Raw genomic sequence first — 18,075 nt, 5'->3', positions numbered from 1 at the left:
AGAAGCATCCAGAGGGGCTAGTTTTTCATGTACAGGGTGGTGAGTGTCTGGAACATGCTGCCAGAGGTAGTAATAGAGGGGGGTATAATTTTGTCTTTTAAGAAGTGTTTAGACAATTACATGAGTAAGATGGGTATAGAGGGATGGGTCAAATGCAGGCAATTGGGATTACCTTAGTGGTAAAAACTGGGTGGCGTGGACAAGTTGGGCCAAAGGGCCTGTTTCCATGCTGTGAACCTCTATGATTCTATAAAAACAACTGGTACAGGAATGGACCAAATGGGTTTAGAAAAGAAAACCCCACCAATTTGGTTCAAATTAATAAAATGCTGACACACAGAAGTCACTGTACTGAGTAATTCATTGTGTGATTCACTGTGAAGATGCATCAAAACCTAGCAATTAAAAACAGTATTCCAATCAAACCTTACTGCCAGAGGGTTTTTGGGAAGAATATAATCAAAAAATTTAAGAGCATGTTGACACTTTTTCAATTTTCTGGCCTTTGTCTCTCTGTCTCTCCCTCTCTATGTCTCTCTCTCTCCATCAGTGTCTCTCTCCCTCTGTGTGTGTGTGTGTCTCTCTCTCTCTCTGTCTCTCCCTCTGTGTGTGTGTCTCTCTGTCTCTCCCTCTGTGTGTGTGTCTCTCTCTCTCTCCTGTGTGTGTGTGTCTCTCTCTCTCTGTGTGTGTGTGTGTGTGTCTCTCTCTCCTGTGTGTGTGTGTGTCTCTCTCCCTCCTGTGTGTGTGTGTCTCTCTCTCCTGTGTGTGTGTGTGTCTCTCTCCCTTCTGTGTGTGTGTGTCTGTCTCTCCTGTGTGTGTGTGTCTCTCTCTCCTGTGTGTGTGTGTCTCTCTCTCCTGTGTGTGTGTGTCTCTCTCTCCCTCTGTGTGTCTCTCTCTCTCCCTCTGTGCGTGTCTCTCTCTCCCTCTGTGTGTGTCTCTCTCTCCCTCTGTGTGTCTCTCTCTCCCTTTCTGTCTCTCTCTCCCTCTATCTCTCTCTCTGTCTCTCTCTCTCCCTCTCTCTGTCTCTCTCTCTCTCCCTCAGCCTGTCTCTCTCTCCCTCACTCTGTCTCTCTCTCCCTCTCTCTGTCTCTCTCTCTCTCTCTCTGTCTCTCTCTCTCCCCCTCACTCTGTCTCTCTCTCCCCCTCACTCTGTCTCTCTCTCCCCCTCACTCTGTGTCTCTCTCTCCCCCTCACTCTGTGTCTCTCTCTCCCCCTCACTCTGTCTCTCTCTCCCCCTCACTCTGTCTCTCTCTCCCCCTCACTCTGTCTCTCTCTCCCCCTCTCTCTGTCTCTCTCTCCCCCTCTCTCTGTCTCTCTCTCTCCCTCTCTCTGTCTCTCTCTCCCCCTCTCTCTGTCTCTCTCTCCCCCTCTCTCTGTCGCTCCCTTGTCCTCTGTCTGTCTGTCTCTCTCTCTCTCCCCCTCTGTGCCTCCCCTCCCCTCCCACCCCTGTCTCTGTTCCACCCCCTATCACAGGATAATAATCTCTCTCCTCCTATTGCAGATATAATTGTGGAGGAGTATGTGGAGTTTGGTCCGCTGGATGTCTTGTTGCGGAAGGAGCGAGGGAAGCTGAGTCCCGAGTGGAGTCTGACTGTCATTCAGCAGCTTGCTAGTGCACTCAGCTATCTGGTACGCATCAGTACATCTTGGCCCATTTCCCTGTGCACTCATTCACGGCACACACCTGCTTTTATCTGTGTGTAAACACAATTGAAAAAGTAACTGCTGTATTTGTACTGCGTGTTTATCTACATCAATGCAATTGCTGCACTTCAGGGCAATGTTGAAATGTTACTGCTGACTGTGTCCCATCAGTGCTGGAAATGTCTCAGGTGCTCCCCCCACTGTCTCGGTTTGGAAATGCACCAGCTGCTACTGAGCAAATGCTTCAGAATAGGCCAGTCGTGACACTCTGTGCTGTGTTGACACCTCTGTTTGTGGGTATTCAGGGTGCTATAATTGGTCCCTGTATCCTCCGATCAGGAGTTATTGTAGAAAGGGAAAAGTGATTTCTCACTCTCTCGTGGAGAATGCAGTTATTGGGATCGAGGGGAGAGGCAGACATGATTTCATCTTCTCCATGGGGAACAGGCACTCTCTGGGTTCATACGTGAAGAATAAGTGATTCGACTAAAGGACGCTGGTATAGATTGGTTCAGACCCCGGCCAGAGTGAGTGCCTTCAGGATAGAGATGGCAGGCTTTTATTTCAATGCTTTAGGTAATGCAGTTACAGATTCCAGAGGGGGTATTGGTCTGTGACTTTACGGGTGGCACAGTGGTTAGCACTGCTGCCTCACGGCGCCAGGGACCTGGGTTCGATTCCCGCCTTGGGTCACTGTCTGTCTGGAGTTTGCACATTCTTCCTGTTTTGTGTGGGTTTCCTCCAGTTTCCTCCCACACTCCAAAGATGTGCAGGTTAGGTGGATTGACCATGCTAAATTGCTCCTTAATATCAGGGGAATGAAGAGGGTAAATGCATAGGGCTATGGAGAGAGAGCCTGGGTGGGATTGTGGTCGGAGCAGACTCAATGGACCAAATGGCCTCCTTCTGCACTGTTGGGATTCTATAAGCAGGGGTTAGGGTGACATTGAGTTTGGCCAGTGTTGTTTCTCACAGTTTGACCAGTATGTACATTCTCTTGTGTTTCATTTTCAGGAGGACAAGAACATGGTGCACGGGAACATTTGCTGCAAGAATGTGCTGGTAGCGAGGAAAGGGCTAGAGGAGGGAAGCACCCCTTTCATCAAAGTCAGCGACCCCGGGATCAGTTTCACCGTCCTCACTCGAGAAGGTCAGTGCGGGCTGGGCTGGGGGCATTGGGGAATTTCAGTTGTCAGGAACAGTACCTCATACCAAAAGCCACATCTCCCATTTCCACCCAGGTGAAGTCCTGTTAAACACAGGAAATGATTCCTTTCTTGCCTTCAGTCAGATCCCCAGTTTGTCTTCTGTAACCTCAGTGCTCCCCTGGTGCCAAATCACCCCTGATTCATCCTTTGTGTCATAGAGAGGTGACACAGTTTGGCACATTCAGCTCAAAGTGAGCCAGGAGAATACTGGTATTGCCTCATAAAGATATTACAGCAGCTGGGGATGCGCTATAAATTTCATCTAGATATTTATATGTAAACATGTCACACTGCAGTAACAGTCACATGCCAGTGGTGGTGCTGTGGTGCCACCCAGCTACTTGATCTGTATTCACGAAGCTGGAACTGGCTGTGGTTCTCTCCCTCTCAAAGGCGTGCGTTTTTCGATTTAACTAGATTAACTATACAGATAATTCTAGAATAATTTATGACTTTGAAATGTAGACCGACTGAAACCTATATGTTCTAGTTGAATAACTTTGGCTCGCCTGATTTTCACTCCTGGTGGGTGATTATTTTAAAAGTTGAGTTTGGGATTTTCAGCTGTTTGATGATGGGCTTTGTGGAAAGGCGTTAATGAATTGGAGTCTAATTCACAGCAGATATTACTGAGCTGAAAAACCACGTGAACATTCGTACTTTCTGTGTGAAACCGGGGGGCAGGTCCACGTTTATAAAGAAGTTTGTTATTGGACAGTATGTTTAGTTTATACAACAACATGGGTATTTTTTCTTGTTTGTATTTGGTATAAGTTATTGCTAATTTTCCTTATGTGTGTTAACTGTATCCGACTGTGCTTGAAATGGCTCTGGCAGCAAGTAACTGACCCAACCAGGAAGGAGAGAGGGCCATGCTGAGATTCTCAATCTGTGCTGAGTTAGCTCGCTGGAGTGGGGATGGATCATACAGGACCTCTCTTTCTGATCCCCTCTGCAAGTTATGACCTCACTGTGCCTTTAAAAAATGTATTTTTTAAATCATGTTCTCTGCAGTTAATGAAACCGCTTTGTTTGTGTTCATTGTTGCCGAGCTGTCTGCTTTGATATCCTTCTATTGCTGTTTAAATGGGGTTTTGTTTATTTTTAATCTGGGCTTAATGCGATGTTCTGGAGTTTTACGAGATTATGAGCCTTAGAGAGAAGAATAATTGACAAATCAGGTGACAAGAGTCCCTTTACTTTCAGTTTTAGGCTGCTGTTTTAGTTAGAAGGTACCTGAAAGCAGTATGTGTGTCTCCCTTCCTGTTATTCGACATTCTGTTGTGTTGGAAGCAGTTTTTCTTGCCTTCCTGGAGTGAAAGCTTTGCTGTAAGTGATTTGCTGGTTAAAAGCTAAAGGCTAGCAGTGGCCTTATCTCTACCTTGAGGTCTGCTGGAAGTTACAAGATTGGGAAGCCAGAGTTTCAATTCTATCCAAGAGACTAATTCATAGCACATATTACTGAGCTGAAAAACTATATCAGCATTTGTATTTTCTGTGCGAAACCTGGGGCAGGTATATATTCATAAGGAGGTTTGTTGTGTTGGAACTGTATATTTAGTTGTTAAAGTTATAAAATATCATGGGTTTTTTTCCTTTTGTAATTGGTGTAAGTTATTTCTAATTTCCTTTGTGTTAACTGTATTCTTAAATAAACTTTGTTTGATAAATGCTCCCTAGTGGGTCACTTGAATCATACCCAAAGTGAAACATTTCATGCTCACCCACACCAAATTCAAATTGCAAAACGTATGATCCAGGCAGACTTCACAAAATAACTTGGAGTTTCTGACCTGGATGCTAACGTAGTTGATATCTCTTATGTGGCTGAGTGTTGGTGTGTAAGGCAGGAGCTCAGAGAGAAACTGGAACTGACAGAAGACCCAGCAAGCTGTGTTTAAGCGTCAGTCACCCCCCAGACTCCAGTCACTGCATCAATATCCCGATTCATGTTCGGAATGTTTGGCTAAAGATTGAAGATAAACTGTTCCTTGGTAAAGCCCTGATCCTTGATTTTCCTTGCTTTCCCAGAGCGAGTGGAGCGAATTCCCTGGATCGCTCCAGAGTGTGTCCAGAATGTTAGCAAGTTAAGCCTGGGTGCCGACAAGTGGAGCTTTGGGACGACCGTGCTGGAAATTTGCTGCAATGGGGAGGTTCCACTGAGGGAACGAACACTGTCGGAGGTAAAACCACAACCTGAGCTGGCAAAGAATTCACCCCCCCCCCCCCAGCTCATCATCTGAGGAGAGAGTGGGCTGACTGGGTGCTGCAGCAGTGTACTGGGACATGGTGACAGGAGGAAGGCAGGGTTAAGGCTGCACTCTCTTCCCATGCTTGTAGTGGGTAAAGAAAAAACAGTGAGATGTTTCTTTTGAGTGAGAATGAGGATCTTTGCCGTGACTGAGTTTCTCTGGGTGGCTGCACTGGTGCGACTGCTGAACCCAGGAGCAGTTGTTTGTCTGTCCCAATGATGGAGAAATGGCTTTGTGAGTGCAGGGGTTAACGTGTATAAATCGGGCGGAATACATTCCACCTTTCAGGATAACTTGGAGCCCTGAACGGTGGGGAGGGAGGAATTAGAATGGAAAGTGTTTGAACAACTACACTCGTATGGGAAGTTGCCATGGAAAGAGGAGGTGTTGGTGGTGATGGAGGAATGGATGAGGGTATCAGGTGGGAAAGCTCCCTTCAGACTGTTGAAAGGGCAGCACGGTGGCACAGTGGATAGCACTGCCGTCTCACCCGGGTTCAATTGTGGCTTCAGCTGACTGTGTGGAGTCTGCACATTCTCCCCGTGTCTGCATGGGTTTCCTCCGGGTGCTCCGGTTTCCTCCCACACTCCAAAGATGTGTGGGTTAGGTTGATTGGCTGTGCTAAATTACCCCGAGTGTCGGGGGATTGGTAGGGTAAATGTATGGGGTTACAGGAGTAGGGCCTGGGTGGGATTGTGGTTGGTGCAGAGTCGATGGGCCAAATGGCCACCTCCTGCATTGTAGGGATTCTCTGATTCTGAAGGGAGAGCTGGTGAGGATGGCAGTAATGGGTGTCTGATTGGAGTTTGATGGAAATGGCCATGGCTGCAATCTTGAATGCACAGTTGGAGAACGAGGACAGCAGACAGCACCGTGGTTCCAGGAGAGGGAAAGGGTGAGAGCAGAAGTGTGGGAAATGAATCAGACAGAGTCCTGCCAACCGCGATGGAGATGAATCCTTAACTGAGGAGAAAGGAAGCTTTATTGGAAACACTGATATGAAAGACAGCATTGTCAGAACAGGCGACACGAAGAAATAGAGAGAAAGGAAGCAGGATGTGAGGAAGTGTCTGCACAGTAGCAATGGAATCCCATGGGCTGAGGGAATATTGATATCCTCTGAAACAAAGATTAGTTGAAGGAAGGAAGCAGAGCCCAGCGATAGACGATGTGAAGACAGGGTGAGGAGTGAAATTCAAAGCAAGTTGATAGAATTTTCCAGTTAGTTTCCAGCTGAAATCAACATTAATATCACCAACAGAAATTTCCGGAAATTCTCAGCAAGTCTGACAGTCTCTGTGGAGAGAGAGTAGAGCCAGTGTTTCGAGTCTGGGTGACCTCTTGTCACAACACCTTCTTTGGATTTTTTTTCTCACAGAAAGAGCGGTTTTACGAGATGAAGGGGAAACTTCCAGAACCTTCCTGCAAGGAACTCGCCGACCTGAACAGCCAATGCCACAGCTATGAGGCAAACCAACGGCCATCCTTCCGGACAATTCTGCGGGAACTCACCATGCTGCAACAGCAAAGTAAGGCATCACCACTCCTCCCTTCGTATGGCTGATTCAGCTGGAGGGGGGGGAAAGAGGGGAGGGGGAGAGGGGGTGGAGGCTTGGGCAGGGGAGGGGGGGGCTCGAGTGGGGGGAGGGGGGTGGAGGCTCGGGGGGGCTCTCAGGCAGGGGAAGGGAGGGGAGGCTCAGGTGGGGGGAGAGGGAGGGGAGACTCGGTCGGGGGATTGAGGGGAGGCTCGGGCAGGGGGAGGGGAGGGTCGGAGGAGGTCTCGGTGGGGGAAAGTGGAGACTCGGGGGGGGGGGGGGTGTGGAGGCTCGGGCGGGGGGTGGAGGGAGGGGAGGCTCAGGTTGGGGGGGAGGGGTGGTGGAGGCTCGGGGTGAGGAAAGGGGGGAGTGGAGGCTCAGGATGTGGGGGGGGGAGAGGCTCGGAGGGGGGAAGGGGAGAGACTCGAGCAGGGGGAGGGCGGAAGGGAGGCTCGGGGATGGCAGAGGCTATGGTGGGAGTGGTACCCTGCCTCTAACAGGCCTTCAGTCAATCAGCGCTCCCTGTCAGCCAGCGCTTACCTGAGCTGCCCCTGATTCTGAGAGCTTTCCGACATCTGCCAATTTCTTCAGCTCAACACAGGAAAATCTACAGCTGGATTAGAGAAATCCAGCACTGTAGACTGGTGCAAACTGTGATGAGCTGCTGTAGGGTTTCTGGGTGGGTAAATGGGTGAATTGAGGGTCTTGTTAATGGAAGATCCTTGCAGATTAATAACTGCAAAAAGTCACTTTGTTCAGACGGTGTAACTGTGATGCAGCCTTTTCTGTGGGGATCCGTGTGGTGCTCCGTACACTCAGAGTGGGACTAAGATCAAACTCCCGATCAAATTATGGGAATGAATCGGAAGGGATTTGCTCAGAATGGGAAACTCTCAAACTCTGGTCAAACTGCACTTGGTTTTATCTCGTCTGTACACGGAGAGGACAGTGAAACAGTGCTGCACTGATGTTTGACCCTGTTGGTAATTACATTCTGCCCCATACTGCTGATTGTTTCCCTGTTCTAATGCTTAATGGCTTTCTGACACCTAGATCCAGATATATCTTGTGAAAATGCAGTGCCAACTGTCTCAGACCCCACCATCTTCCAGAAACGCTACTTGAAGAAAGTCCGAGATCTTGGAGAGGTGAGATTTCTTGCCGTTGTATCGTTATCTTTGCACTGAAAATGTCGGTGTGTAGCTGGTGTGCGAGGAGTCCAGCCTGGTGTGTTTTTCTGTACAAGTTGACGGTGATAATTACACTGTTCTGACAGTGAGGTGTACTGACTTCCTGAATGCTAAATTCATTCACCACTTGGTCCAGTTACAGAACAGAGTGAGGTTCAGTCCCTCCATCTCTCAGCACAATCTTCTGTCTGGAACAGAAAACGGCACAAAGCCAGTGCTTGTCTTTTCTTCTCATGTGAATTTTGAAGTCTTTGTTGAAGGACTGTTTTTTACTGACCAGTCAGCGTGACGATGATTGTGGGGAAAATTCATTATCCATTATCAAGGATTTTGTAGCAGAGCGTTTGGAAAACAGTGGCAGAATCGGATAGAGTCAGCATGGATTTACTTTGGGGAAATCTCCTGGAGTTGTCTGAGGATGTGGCTCAGAGAGCTAATGAGGGGGAGCCAGTGGATGTGGTTTATTTGGACTTACAGAAGGCTTTAGCGTGTGAAATTGAAGCACCTGGGATTGGGGGTAGTGCTTTGAGATGGATTGAAAACTGGTTGGCAAACAGGAAGCAAAAAGTAGGAATAAACGGGTCTTTTTCCAAATGGCAGCCAGTGACTGAAGGGGAAGGGAATGGATTGCTGTCAGATTCGAGTGTTCCGAGGTCAGGTGGAGTGAATTCTGATGTGAAGTTGTGTTCCCTGGACTGTTCCCATAACAGTGTGCACCATCTTTATAACATCACATCTGCTGCATCTTCAACACATGTTCCATTTCTTACAGCAGCCAGCCTGCAGCTGCCTTGAGGGATATAGAATCATAGAATCCCTACTGTGCAGAAGGAGGCCACTTGGCCCATTGAACCTGCAGTGACCAGAATCCAGCCCAGGCCCTATATATCCCTGTAACTCCAAGTATTTACACCAAAAGTCCCCCTGATACTAAGGGGCAATTTCGCACGGCCAAAGCACCTAACCGACTGTGGGGGGGAAACTGGAGCACCCAGAGGAAACTCACACAGACACAGGTAGAATGTGCAGACTCTGCACAGACAGTGACCCAAGCCAGGAGTTGAACCCAGGTCCCTGGTGCTGTGAGGCAGCAGTGCTAACCACTGTACCGCCCCTAAACATATTGAATCTGGAGACTGTTTGGGACCTGAACCTACTGCAATTGGAGTGTGATTGAGGTGAAATGATTTCACAAAGGATCTATAGAATTAGTTAAAAGAGGTTTTACCTTGTGTCTGTCCTGATACGAATGCAGATGTGAACACTCAATGTCACTGTGTTACGAAGAGTTCTTGTATCAGAGCACAATAATGGAGCCTGTACTTAGTCGAACATTGTGTAAGCTGCATGGACCACTGGATCTTTTCAAACTGGACATGGGTAACCAGCGACACTGGCTGGATCTGGGTAACCAGCGACACTGGCTGGATCTGGGTAACCAGCGACACTGGCTGGGTCTGGGTAACCAGCGACGCTAGCTGGGTCTGGGTAACCAGCGACACTGGCTGGGTCTGGGTAACCAGCGACGCTGGCTGGGTCTGGGTAACCAGCGACGCTGGCTGGGTCTGGGTAACCAGCGACACTGGCTGGGTCTGGATAACCAGCGACACTGGCTGGGTCTGGGTAACCAGCGACGCTAGCTGGGTCTGGGTAACCAGCGACACTGGCTGGGTCTGGGTAACCAGCGACACTGGCTGGGTCTGGGTAACCAGCGACGCTGGCTGGGTCTGGGTAACCAGCGACACTGGCTGGGTCTGGGTAACCAGCGACGCTAGCTGGGTCTGGGTAACCAGCGACACTGGCTGGGTCTGGGTAACCAGCGACGCTGGCTGGGTATCAGTGAGTGTGTTTGAGCTGCCGTGGGGCTCAGAGCCGCTGGGCCGTTACAGATTTCCAGTCCTGCTCCCTGCGCAGTAAGAGCTCCGTTCTGTCTGATTGTGGGGATGTTGTACATGAGATTAACTCTGGCTGTGATGTGCACCCTGGACAAGGGTCTGGGCTGCAGGAGGAAGCAGGCGTTGCTGAGACAGGCCACGTGATACTGTGTGTGGGGAGCAATGGGGAAGGGATTGGACAGAGACAGCGAGATGTGAAGTTGTACAACCTTGCTTTGTTTCAGGGCCATTTTGGCAAAGTGGGCCTGTACATCTATGACCCGTTTAACGATGGCACGGGGGAGGTTGTGGCTGTGAAATCCTTGAAGTCTGAGTGCAGCGAAGAACTCCACACAAGCTGGACCCGGGAGATTGAGATTCTGAAAACCCTGTACCATGACAACATTGTCAAGTACAAAGGCAGCAGCAGTGAGCAAGGTAATCTCGCAAGGCAGCCGTGATTTGATTTATTATTGTCACGTGTATTAACATATTAACAAAAAGCATTGTTTTTTGTGCGTTATATAGACAAAGTATGCCGTTCATAGAGAAGGAAATGAGAGAGTGCAGAATGTAGTGTTACAATCATAGCTAGGGTGTAGCGAAAGATCAACTTAATGCGAGGTAAGTCCATTCAAAAGTCTGACAGCAGCAAGGAAGAAGCTGTTCTTGAGTCGGTTGGTACGTGACCTCAGATTTTTGTATCTTTTTCCTGATGGAAGAAGGTGGAAGAGAGAATGTCCGGGGTGCGTGAGTTCCTTGATTATGCTGGCTGCTTTTCCTGAGGCAGTGGGAAGTGTAGATACAGTCAATGGATGGGAGGCTGGTTTGCGTGATGGATTGGGCTACATTCACAACCTTTTTGTAGTTCCTTGTGGTCTTGGGCAGAGCAGGAGCCCATACCAAGCTGTGATACAACCAGAAAGAATGCTTTCTATGGTGCATCTGTAAAAGTTGGTGAGTGTCGTAGCGAACAGGCCAAATTTCCTTAGTTTCCTGAGAAAGCAGTCCGAGTCGCTATTGACACTCAGTATTAAACTCAACACTGGTTTAGGAGTAATTCCACGGCCCATGTTGTAGAGGAAAACCTGTGTAGAACAGGGCTGTGTTTCTGGTGCTGTAACCCACACTGGCTGTAACCCCAAAACAGTAACTCAATCTGCTCCCTAAGGAACAAAACAAACATACTTTTATCATTAACATCCTCAACATCCAAATGTGCCTCACAGTCATTTAAATTACCATTGTTTGCTAAGATTTTAAGGATTATTTATTAGTGTCACAGGTAGGCTTACATTAACGTCGTAATGAAGTTACTGTGAAAATCCCCTCGTCACCACACTCTGGCACCTGTTTGGGTTACACCGCGGGAGAATTTAGTCCAGCCAATGCACCCTAACCAACATGTCTTTTGGACTGAGAGAGGAAACTGGAGCAGCCAGAGGAAATCCATAAAGACACGGGAAGAACATGCAGACACTGCACAGACAGTGACCAAGCGGAACTGAACCAAGTTCCCTGGTGGTGAGAGGCAGCAGTGTATCCCGCACACTGGTGATACTGTTTGAAGAAGGAATGCTGTCCAAATCCTGAGAGGAAGTGTTAAAAAGAGAAGAATTAAAAAGAGAAGACAGGGCTGAGATAAATGTAAATCACAAAGTGACTGAAGTAAACAGCAGCTAAAATAGAGAAGGCATTGGAAAGTTCTCCAGATAACGACGACTAATAGCAGCAACTGCAGACAGTGAGGGGATGCTTGTTGTACATGGATAGTTACCTTCCAAAATACTTACAATGGGTTAGCACTGCTGCTTAACAGTGCCAAGGACCTGGGTTCAATTCCGGCCTCAGGTCAATGTCTGTGCAGAGTCTGCATGTTCTCCCCATTGTCTGTGTGGGTTTCCACTGGGTGCTCCGGTTTGCTCCCACACTCCAAAGATATGCCGGCTCGGTGGATTGGTCATGCTAAATTGACCCTAGTGTCAGAGGGATTAGCAGGATAATACGTGGGGTTTACAGGAATAGGACCTGGGTGCGATTGAGGTCAGTGCAGACTCAATGGGCTGAATGGCCTCCATCTGCACTGTAGGGATTCTATGGATTCTATTCTGTGGCAGAGGGTGAAAACCCAAAAAACTGTCATTGACTAAATAGCTGAAGAAAAGACTGTAAAAGGAATGAGAAGGATATGGGTTGATCTGTGTTCCTGCCTCTCCTGGTTTCCCCGATGTACAGTGAAGCTGAAGGCTCATTCCAGCTGTTGAATGATGATGGAGGGGAGCCGTAAACCGGGATTTCAAAACACACACACCTTAAAAATTGCAGAACTCCACCGGAGACTGTCAGATTAAAACAAAAGAGCTGCACATTGGCCGGGAGGAGGCTGTGAGCTCTGTACACAGAGTGAAGCAATCTGTGTGACCTTCCTGAATCGAGTACACTCTAACCTTGCCACATCCAAGCTGCTATCTTGATGTAAGCTGTTGTTATGAACTCAGGACCTTTAGGCTGAGTGTTTGCTTTGCTGTGTTTTCAGGAGGCCAGATTGTACAGCTGATTATGGAGTACCTGCCGCTGGGCAGCCTGAGGGATTACCTTCCAAAGCACACTGTCGGACTTGGGCAGCTCCTGCTCTTTGCAAGACAGATTTGTCAGGTAAAAATACACAGTGGATCTTTGAGTAAATACCCCAAATCTCTCCATACTGAGCGATGCTGGTGTGTCGCTATACTGCCCTGTCCTGCTGGTACTATCACTGCGGTGGACTCCAGGGAAATTCTTGTCCGAGAGGATTGAGCAAAAAAACTCCACAATAATGGATGAAAACCGACGCCTCCAGTGTTCACCCCAACACGTCGGTGCCATTAGCTAACGTTGCAGCGATGCAGGAACTGTAACAGAGGGTGATACCAAGAACAGAGATCCCTCGATCCAGCCTCACTTTCTGACGTGAGTGAACAGGTCTTTGACCCTTGCTGTCTGTGTTTTTGATTCAGGGCATGTCCTACCTACAGTCCCAGCGTTACGTGCACCGCGACCTGGCTGCAAGAAATGTCCTGGTGGAAAATGAGAATGTGGTGAAGATTGGAGACTTTGGGCTTGCAAAGGCCATCCCAGAACACCAGGACTACTACCGAGTGAAAGATGATGGAGACAGCCCTGTGTTCTGGTGAGTCCCTCCGCAGCAACATGGAGCAGTGGGTGGGGGTGGGGTGGGATGGAGTAAACACTGAGTCGGAGTGGGGGAATCGCGGGGCGGTTTGGGGGGGATGGGGGAATCGCGGGGCGGTTTGGGGGGGATGGGGGAATCGCGGGGCGGTTTGGGGGGGATGGGGGAATCGCGGGGAGGTTTGGGGGGGATGGGGGAATCGCGGGGAGGTTTGGGGGGATGGGGGAATCGCGGGGAGGTTTGGGGGGGATGGGGGAATCGCGGGGCGGTTTGGGGGGGATGGGGGAATCGCGGGGCGGTTTGGGGGGGATGGGGGAATCGCGGGGCGGTTTGGGGGGGATGGGGGAATCGCGGGGCGGTTTGGGGGGGATGGGGGAATCGCGGGGAGGTTTGGGGGGATGGGGGAATCGCGGGGAGGTTTGGGGGGATGGGGGAATCGCGGGGGGGTTTGGGGGGGATGGGGGAATCGCGGGGGGGTTTGGGGGGGTGGGGGAATCGCGGGGGGGTTTGGGGGGGGTGGGGGAATCGCGGGGGGGTTTGGGGGGGGTGGGGGAATCGCGAGGGGGTTTGGGGGGGGTGGGGGAATCGCGAGGGGGTTTGGGGGGGATGGGGGAATCGCGAGGGGGTTTGGGGGGGTGGGGGAATCGCGGGGAGGTTTGGGGGGGGTGGGGGAATCGCGGGGAGGTTTGGGGGGGGTGGGGGAATCGCGGGGCGGTTTGGGGGGGTGGGGGAATCGCGGGGAGGTTTGGGGGGGGTGGGGGAATCGCGAGGGGGTTTGGGGGGGGTGGGGGAATCGCGGGGAGGTTTGGGGGGGGTGGGGGAATCGCGAGGGGGTTTGGGGGGGGTGGGGGAATCGCGGGGAGGTTTGGGGGGGGTGGGGGAATCGCGGGGAGGTTTGGGGGGGTGGGGGAATCGCGGGGAGGTTTGGGGGGGATGGGGGAATCGCGGGGAGGTTTGGGGGGGATGGGGGAATCGTGGGGCGGTTTGGGGGGGATGGGGGAATCGCGGGGAGGTTTGGGGGGATGGGGGAATCGCGGGGAGGTTTGGGGGGGATGGGGGAATCGCGGGGAGGTTTGGGGGGGATGGGGGAATCGCGGGGCGGTTTGGGGGGGATGGGGGAATCGCGGGGCGGTTTGGGGGGGATGGGGGAATCGCGGGGAGGTTTGGGGGGGATGGGGGAATCGCGGGGCGGTTTGGGGGGGATGGGGGAATCGCGGGGGGGTTTGGGGGTTTTGGGGGGGATGGGGGAATCGCGGGGAGGTTTGGGGGGGATGGGGGAATCGCGGGGGGGTTTGGGGGGATGGGGGAATCGCGGGGGGGTTTGGGGGTTTTGGGGGGGATGGGGGAGTCGCGGGGAGGTTTGGGGGGGATGGGGGAATCACGGGAAAGGTTGTGGGGCTGGGAGAATGGCGAGTGACCGTTCTCTGAGCAAATACCAAGCTGTCTGCTCTTCATGGTGAGATTTGACAGCGCAGTGGGAGAAGGAGCTGGACTCGTTCCTGAGACGTGTGTTCACCAGAGCAGACATGAGCTACAGGGAGCTGTGTTTCTTCACCACCCCACCCCACCCCACCCCACCCCACCCCACCCCTGGCAGTTGTGACTGTTTGTGTGACTGAGTGTAGCTGTGACTTCGAAAGCTGGATGATTGCTCTTGTGTCTTGTTTCAGGTACGCTGTTGACTGCCTCAAGGAAGGAAAGTTCAATTTTGCCTCTGATGTTTGGTCATTTGGGGTTACACTATACGAGCTTCTCACGTTCTGTGAAGCCCGTCAGAGCCCACCTGCGGTAAGTCATCTTGCCCTGCCCCTCCTCACGTTCAAACACACGCTCATTCCCCCGTGCTCGTTCCCCCTCTGCGCTCGCTGGCCCGCTGCCCTCTGCGCTCGCTGGCCGGCTGCCCTCTGCGCCCGCTGCCCTCTGTGCCCTCTGCACCCGCTGCCCTCTGCGCCCGCTGCCCTCTGCGCCCGCTGGCCCTCTGCGCCCTCTGCGCCCGCTGCCCTCTGCGCCCGCTGCCCTCTGCGCCCGCTGCCCTCTGCGCCCGCTGCCCTCTGCGCCCGCTGCCCTCTGCGCTCGCTGGCCCGCTGCCCTCTGTGCTCGCTGGCCCGCTGCCCTCTGCGCTCACTGGCCCGCTGCCCTCTGCGCTCGCTGGCCCGCTGCCCTCTGCGCCCGCTGGCCCGCTGCCCTCTGCGCCCGCTGGCCCGCTGCCCTCTGCGCTCGCTGGCCCGCTGCCCTCGGCGCTCGCTGGCCCGCTGCCCTCGGCGCTCGCTGGCCCGCTGCCCTCGGCGCTCGCTGGCCCGCTGCGCTCGCTCGCCCGCTGGCCCTCTGCGCTCACTTACCCTGCTCCCACCCTCGCTCCCCCCCTCGCCCTCGCTCACCCTCTGTATGAGTGCCATGATCTGGTGCTGTTTATCCTGTGCGATGTGGGCTGTCTGAATGATGGACAATAATGTGACTTTGATCCAGTCAGTGAGATGGCTTCAGAACCTGTGTGAGATGCACTGTGTCACCAATGGGTGTGTGTTGGTCCCACTGCATCGCCAATGTGCTGCCTGTGGTAACTGTGAAGGGTACAGCACCAGCCAGAACACTTTCTATAGCAAGCTGACCCTGCCGTTGTGGCAGGGAGCGGGACCCGGGTGTCACTGTGCACAGCACACCTCATAGCTCCTCTCTCCGTCTGTGTGCTCTGCCACCCCGTTTCAGTTTATGTAGCCGGCGTGTTTGGGCTGAGGATTCCGTTTGAAAGGGTTCCTTTAACTTTGTTGGAACGAGGTTAGGTCTGTGACTTATTCAGATGTTTTCAACCATTCTCCTTAGAAATTTATTGAGATGATTGGAGTGACACATGGACAGATGACCGTGGTACGACTGATTGATCTGCTGGAGAGGGGCCAGCGTTTGCCTTGTCCAAAGTCCTGTCCCTTAGAGGTAAGTACAGAAAATTATTTCCTTATTCCTGTTAGTCGGTTCTCCCCATGCCTCAAATTCTGTCACCTTATGCTCACTATTTCCCTTACAGCAAGGTTATTAATTAGTCTTTTTTCATCACATAGTAAATCTAAAACAGTGCGATTCCCCAGTGGATTCTTCAACATCCTGCTCCAGAAACCCACCACATACACCAGGAATTCTCCGTCCACAGCACTAACACACACTCGATTTCCCCGGTCTGTGTATAGATTGCAGATTGCCATTATTACTGCGTTACCCGTGTTAGACGCAGCTGAAATTTACTGATTTATGCCACATTACCACTGCAGTTTGATGATCTGCAAATGACTCCAATCAATGCTTGTTGTCCCTTGCTGTTTCCCAACTCCAGCCAAACTGACTCTATTATCTTGAACCTTTGAGCTAATACACAGATCTTGTCCCTTATTGACAGCGCTACCCCACCTCCTTTTCCTTTCTGCTTGTCCTTCCTAAATGATGAATATTCAGTTCCTGGACTTGGCCACCTTGCCTCTGACATGGTGATTATTCCAGACCCATCTACCTCCATCTGGGTCTTGAAGTCACCTCTCTTGTGCTAAATGTCCGTTGTTCTGTATTCTCACCCTATTTGATGTTTCACTTTTCTTTCCACTTTCTAACTTTGCTTACTGCTTTTAGAGTCAGAGTCATAGAGGTTTACAGCATGGAAACAGCCCCTTTGGCCCAATGTGTCCATGCCGCCCTTTTTTTTAAACCCCTACTACTCTTGGTAGCAGTTTTGTCTCTTTCCAATCTGAGCAAGTTCCCATCTCTCTGCCAGTCTAATTTAAACCCTCGCTAGCAATGCTAGTAAACCTCCCTGAGGGAATCTTTGTTCCAGTCTTGCTCGGGTACGATCTGTGCACTTCCTGCCCCAGAACCAATCCCAATGCCTCAGAAATCTGATGCGCTCCCTCCCATGCCGATTGGACGTATAGCTGGAGAACTGATCGATTCTATTCCGAGCATGGGAAGCAATCCTGAGTTTACTTCAGATTGTTTTTTTTTTAGCTCTCTGGAAACTGCTTTCAGGACCCTGGTTCTCACTGGGCAGCTCGTTTTAATTTCTGCAGTTTCATTGCCCCCTCTCCTTCCGCACAAACAACGTGTCCACCCGAAGAATCTGTAGAAAGAAGCTTTTAGTTCCCCAAGCATGGGTGAAGTCACCATTGCAACCAAACCTGTTCCACATCAACTGTACAGGAAACGAGCCAAAACCTGATGAATATTTGCTGGAGTCTGTTTCTATTGGATTCACTATCCCCAGTGTCCGATGCACATATATCTGTTGTGGATGTGGGAATGGGGAGGTCAGATACTTTCGATTGCTTCACGTGGGCAATGCTTGTGTTCTCCCTGACAGCTCAGTGGATGTTTCCTGAGTAGGTCTCAGTCAGAGAGATCCCAGTCAGAGCGACACGCACAGTCCCACAGCCAGCCTGACTGTAGCAATGAGTCTGTTAATGCCAGGATTTCCAATCCTGGGTGATGTTCACCCTCTCGTACTGCAGAGGGTGACTGATGGATCACAGAATGACCAGGGTGGCTTTGCTGCTGCTGACTGAGTGCCAGGGTTATCAGATGGTATCCAGGGTGGCTGTGCAGTGCGGTTGTATCTCCATGATAGGAAGGGGATCAGAAGATGACCGGCTGTAAAGGGGTCCCACCCAAAGCATCAGTTTGTGTCGGGAAAGGAAGATGCTTGCTGTTTCTCCATTGTTTATTGAGGAGTGAAGCTGACTTTCCTTTCCTCTCACCCTTTCCCCAGGTTTACCAACTGATGAACAAATGTTGGGAGTCGAATCCAGCTCAGCGACCCACATTCGACGAACTGATTCCATTCTTCCAGAAGCTTTTTGAAAGATACAAGATGATTGAAACTTCAAACATTCTGCAAAAGTTATAAACACCCATCCCTCTCAATGTCCTCTCCCTCTCTTCCCCCCCTTCCCTCCCTCTCTGTCTCCCCCCCTTCCCTCCCTCTCTGTCTCCCCCCCTTCCCTCCCTCTCTGTCTCCCCCCCTTCCCTCCCTCTCTGTCTCCCCCCCTTCCCTCCCTCTCTGTCTCTCCCCCTTCCCTCCCTCTCTGTCTCTCCCCCTTCCCTCCCTCTCTGTCTCTCCCCCTTCCCTCCCTCTCTGTCTCTCCCCCTTCCCTCCCTCTCTGTCTTCCCCCCTTCCCTCCCTCTCTGTCTCCCCCCCCTTCCCTCCCTCTCTGTCTCCCCCCCCTTC

General features: G+C 51.3%; 1 protein-coding gene across 3 annotated transcripts in view; it reads left to right on the top strand.

Moving 5' to 3' along the window:
- Positions 1 to 17,847, top strand: part of LOC145361134 (non-receptor tyrosine-protein kinase TYK2-like) — a 97,142-nt gene extending 79,295 nt beyond the window's left edge. For all 3 annotated transcript variants that reach the window (XM_080216760.1, XM_080216761.1, XM_080216759.1), the window contains exons 14-24: positions 1,502 to 1,629; positions 2,659 to 2,794; positions 4,884 to 5,035; positions 6,483 to 6,633; positions 7,693 to 7,787; positions 9,949 to 10,141; positions 12,240 to 12,358; positions 12,700 to 12,872; positions 14,543 to 14,660; positions 15,693 to 15,803; positions 17,617 to 17,847. In XM_080216760.1, the coding sequence (XP_080072886.1) occupies positions 1,502 to 1,629; positions 2,659 to 2,794; positions 4,884 to 5,035; positions 6,483 to 6,633; positions 7,693 to 7,787; positions 9,949 to 10,141; positions 12,240 to 12,358; positions 12,700 to 12,872; positions 14,543 to 14,660; positions 15,693 to 15,803; positions 17,617 to 17,754 (1,514 nt within the window). In that variant the 3' untranslated portion in view covers positions 17,755 to 17,847. The remainder of the gene's footprint in view (positions 1 to 1,501; positions 1,630 to 2,658; positions 2,795 to 4,883; positions 5,036 to 6,482; positions 6,634 to 7,692; positions 7,788 to 9,948; positions 10,142 to 12,239; positions 12,359 to 12,699; positions 12,873 to 14,542; positions 14,661 to 15,692; positions 15,804 to 17,616) is intronic.
- Positions 17,848 to 18,075: the final 228 nt, after the last annotated feature.

This window comes from Carcharhinus amblyrhynchos, chromosome 33 (assembly GCF_965287045.1).
Source record: "Carcharhinus amblyrhynchos chromosome 33, sCarAmb.v2.hapA, whole genome shotgun sequence".
NCBI lineage: Eukaryota > Metazoa > Chordata > Chondrichthyes > Carcharhiniformes > Carcharhinidae > Carcharhinus > Carcharhinus amblyrhynchos.
Note: the sequence above shows the minus strand (reverse complement) of the source record. Positions and strands in the feature narration are given on the sequence as shown.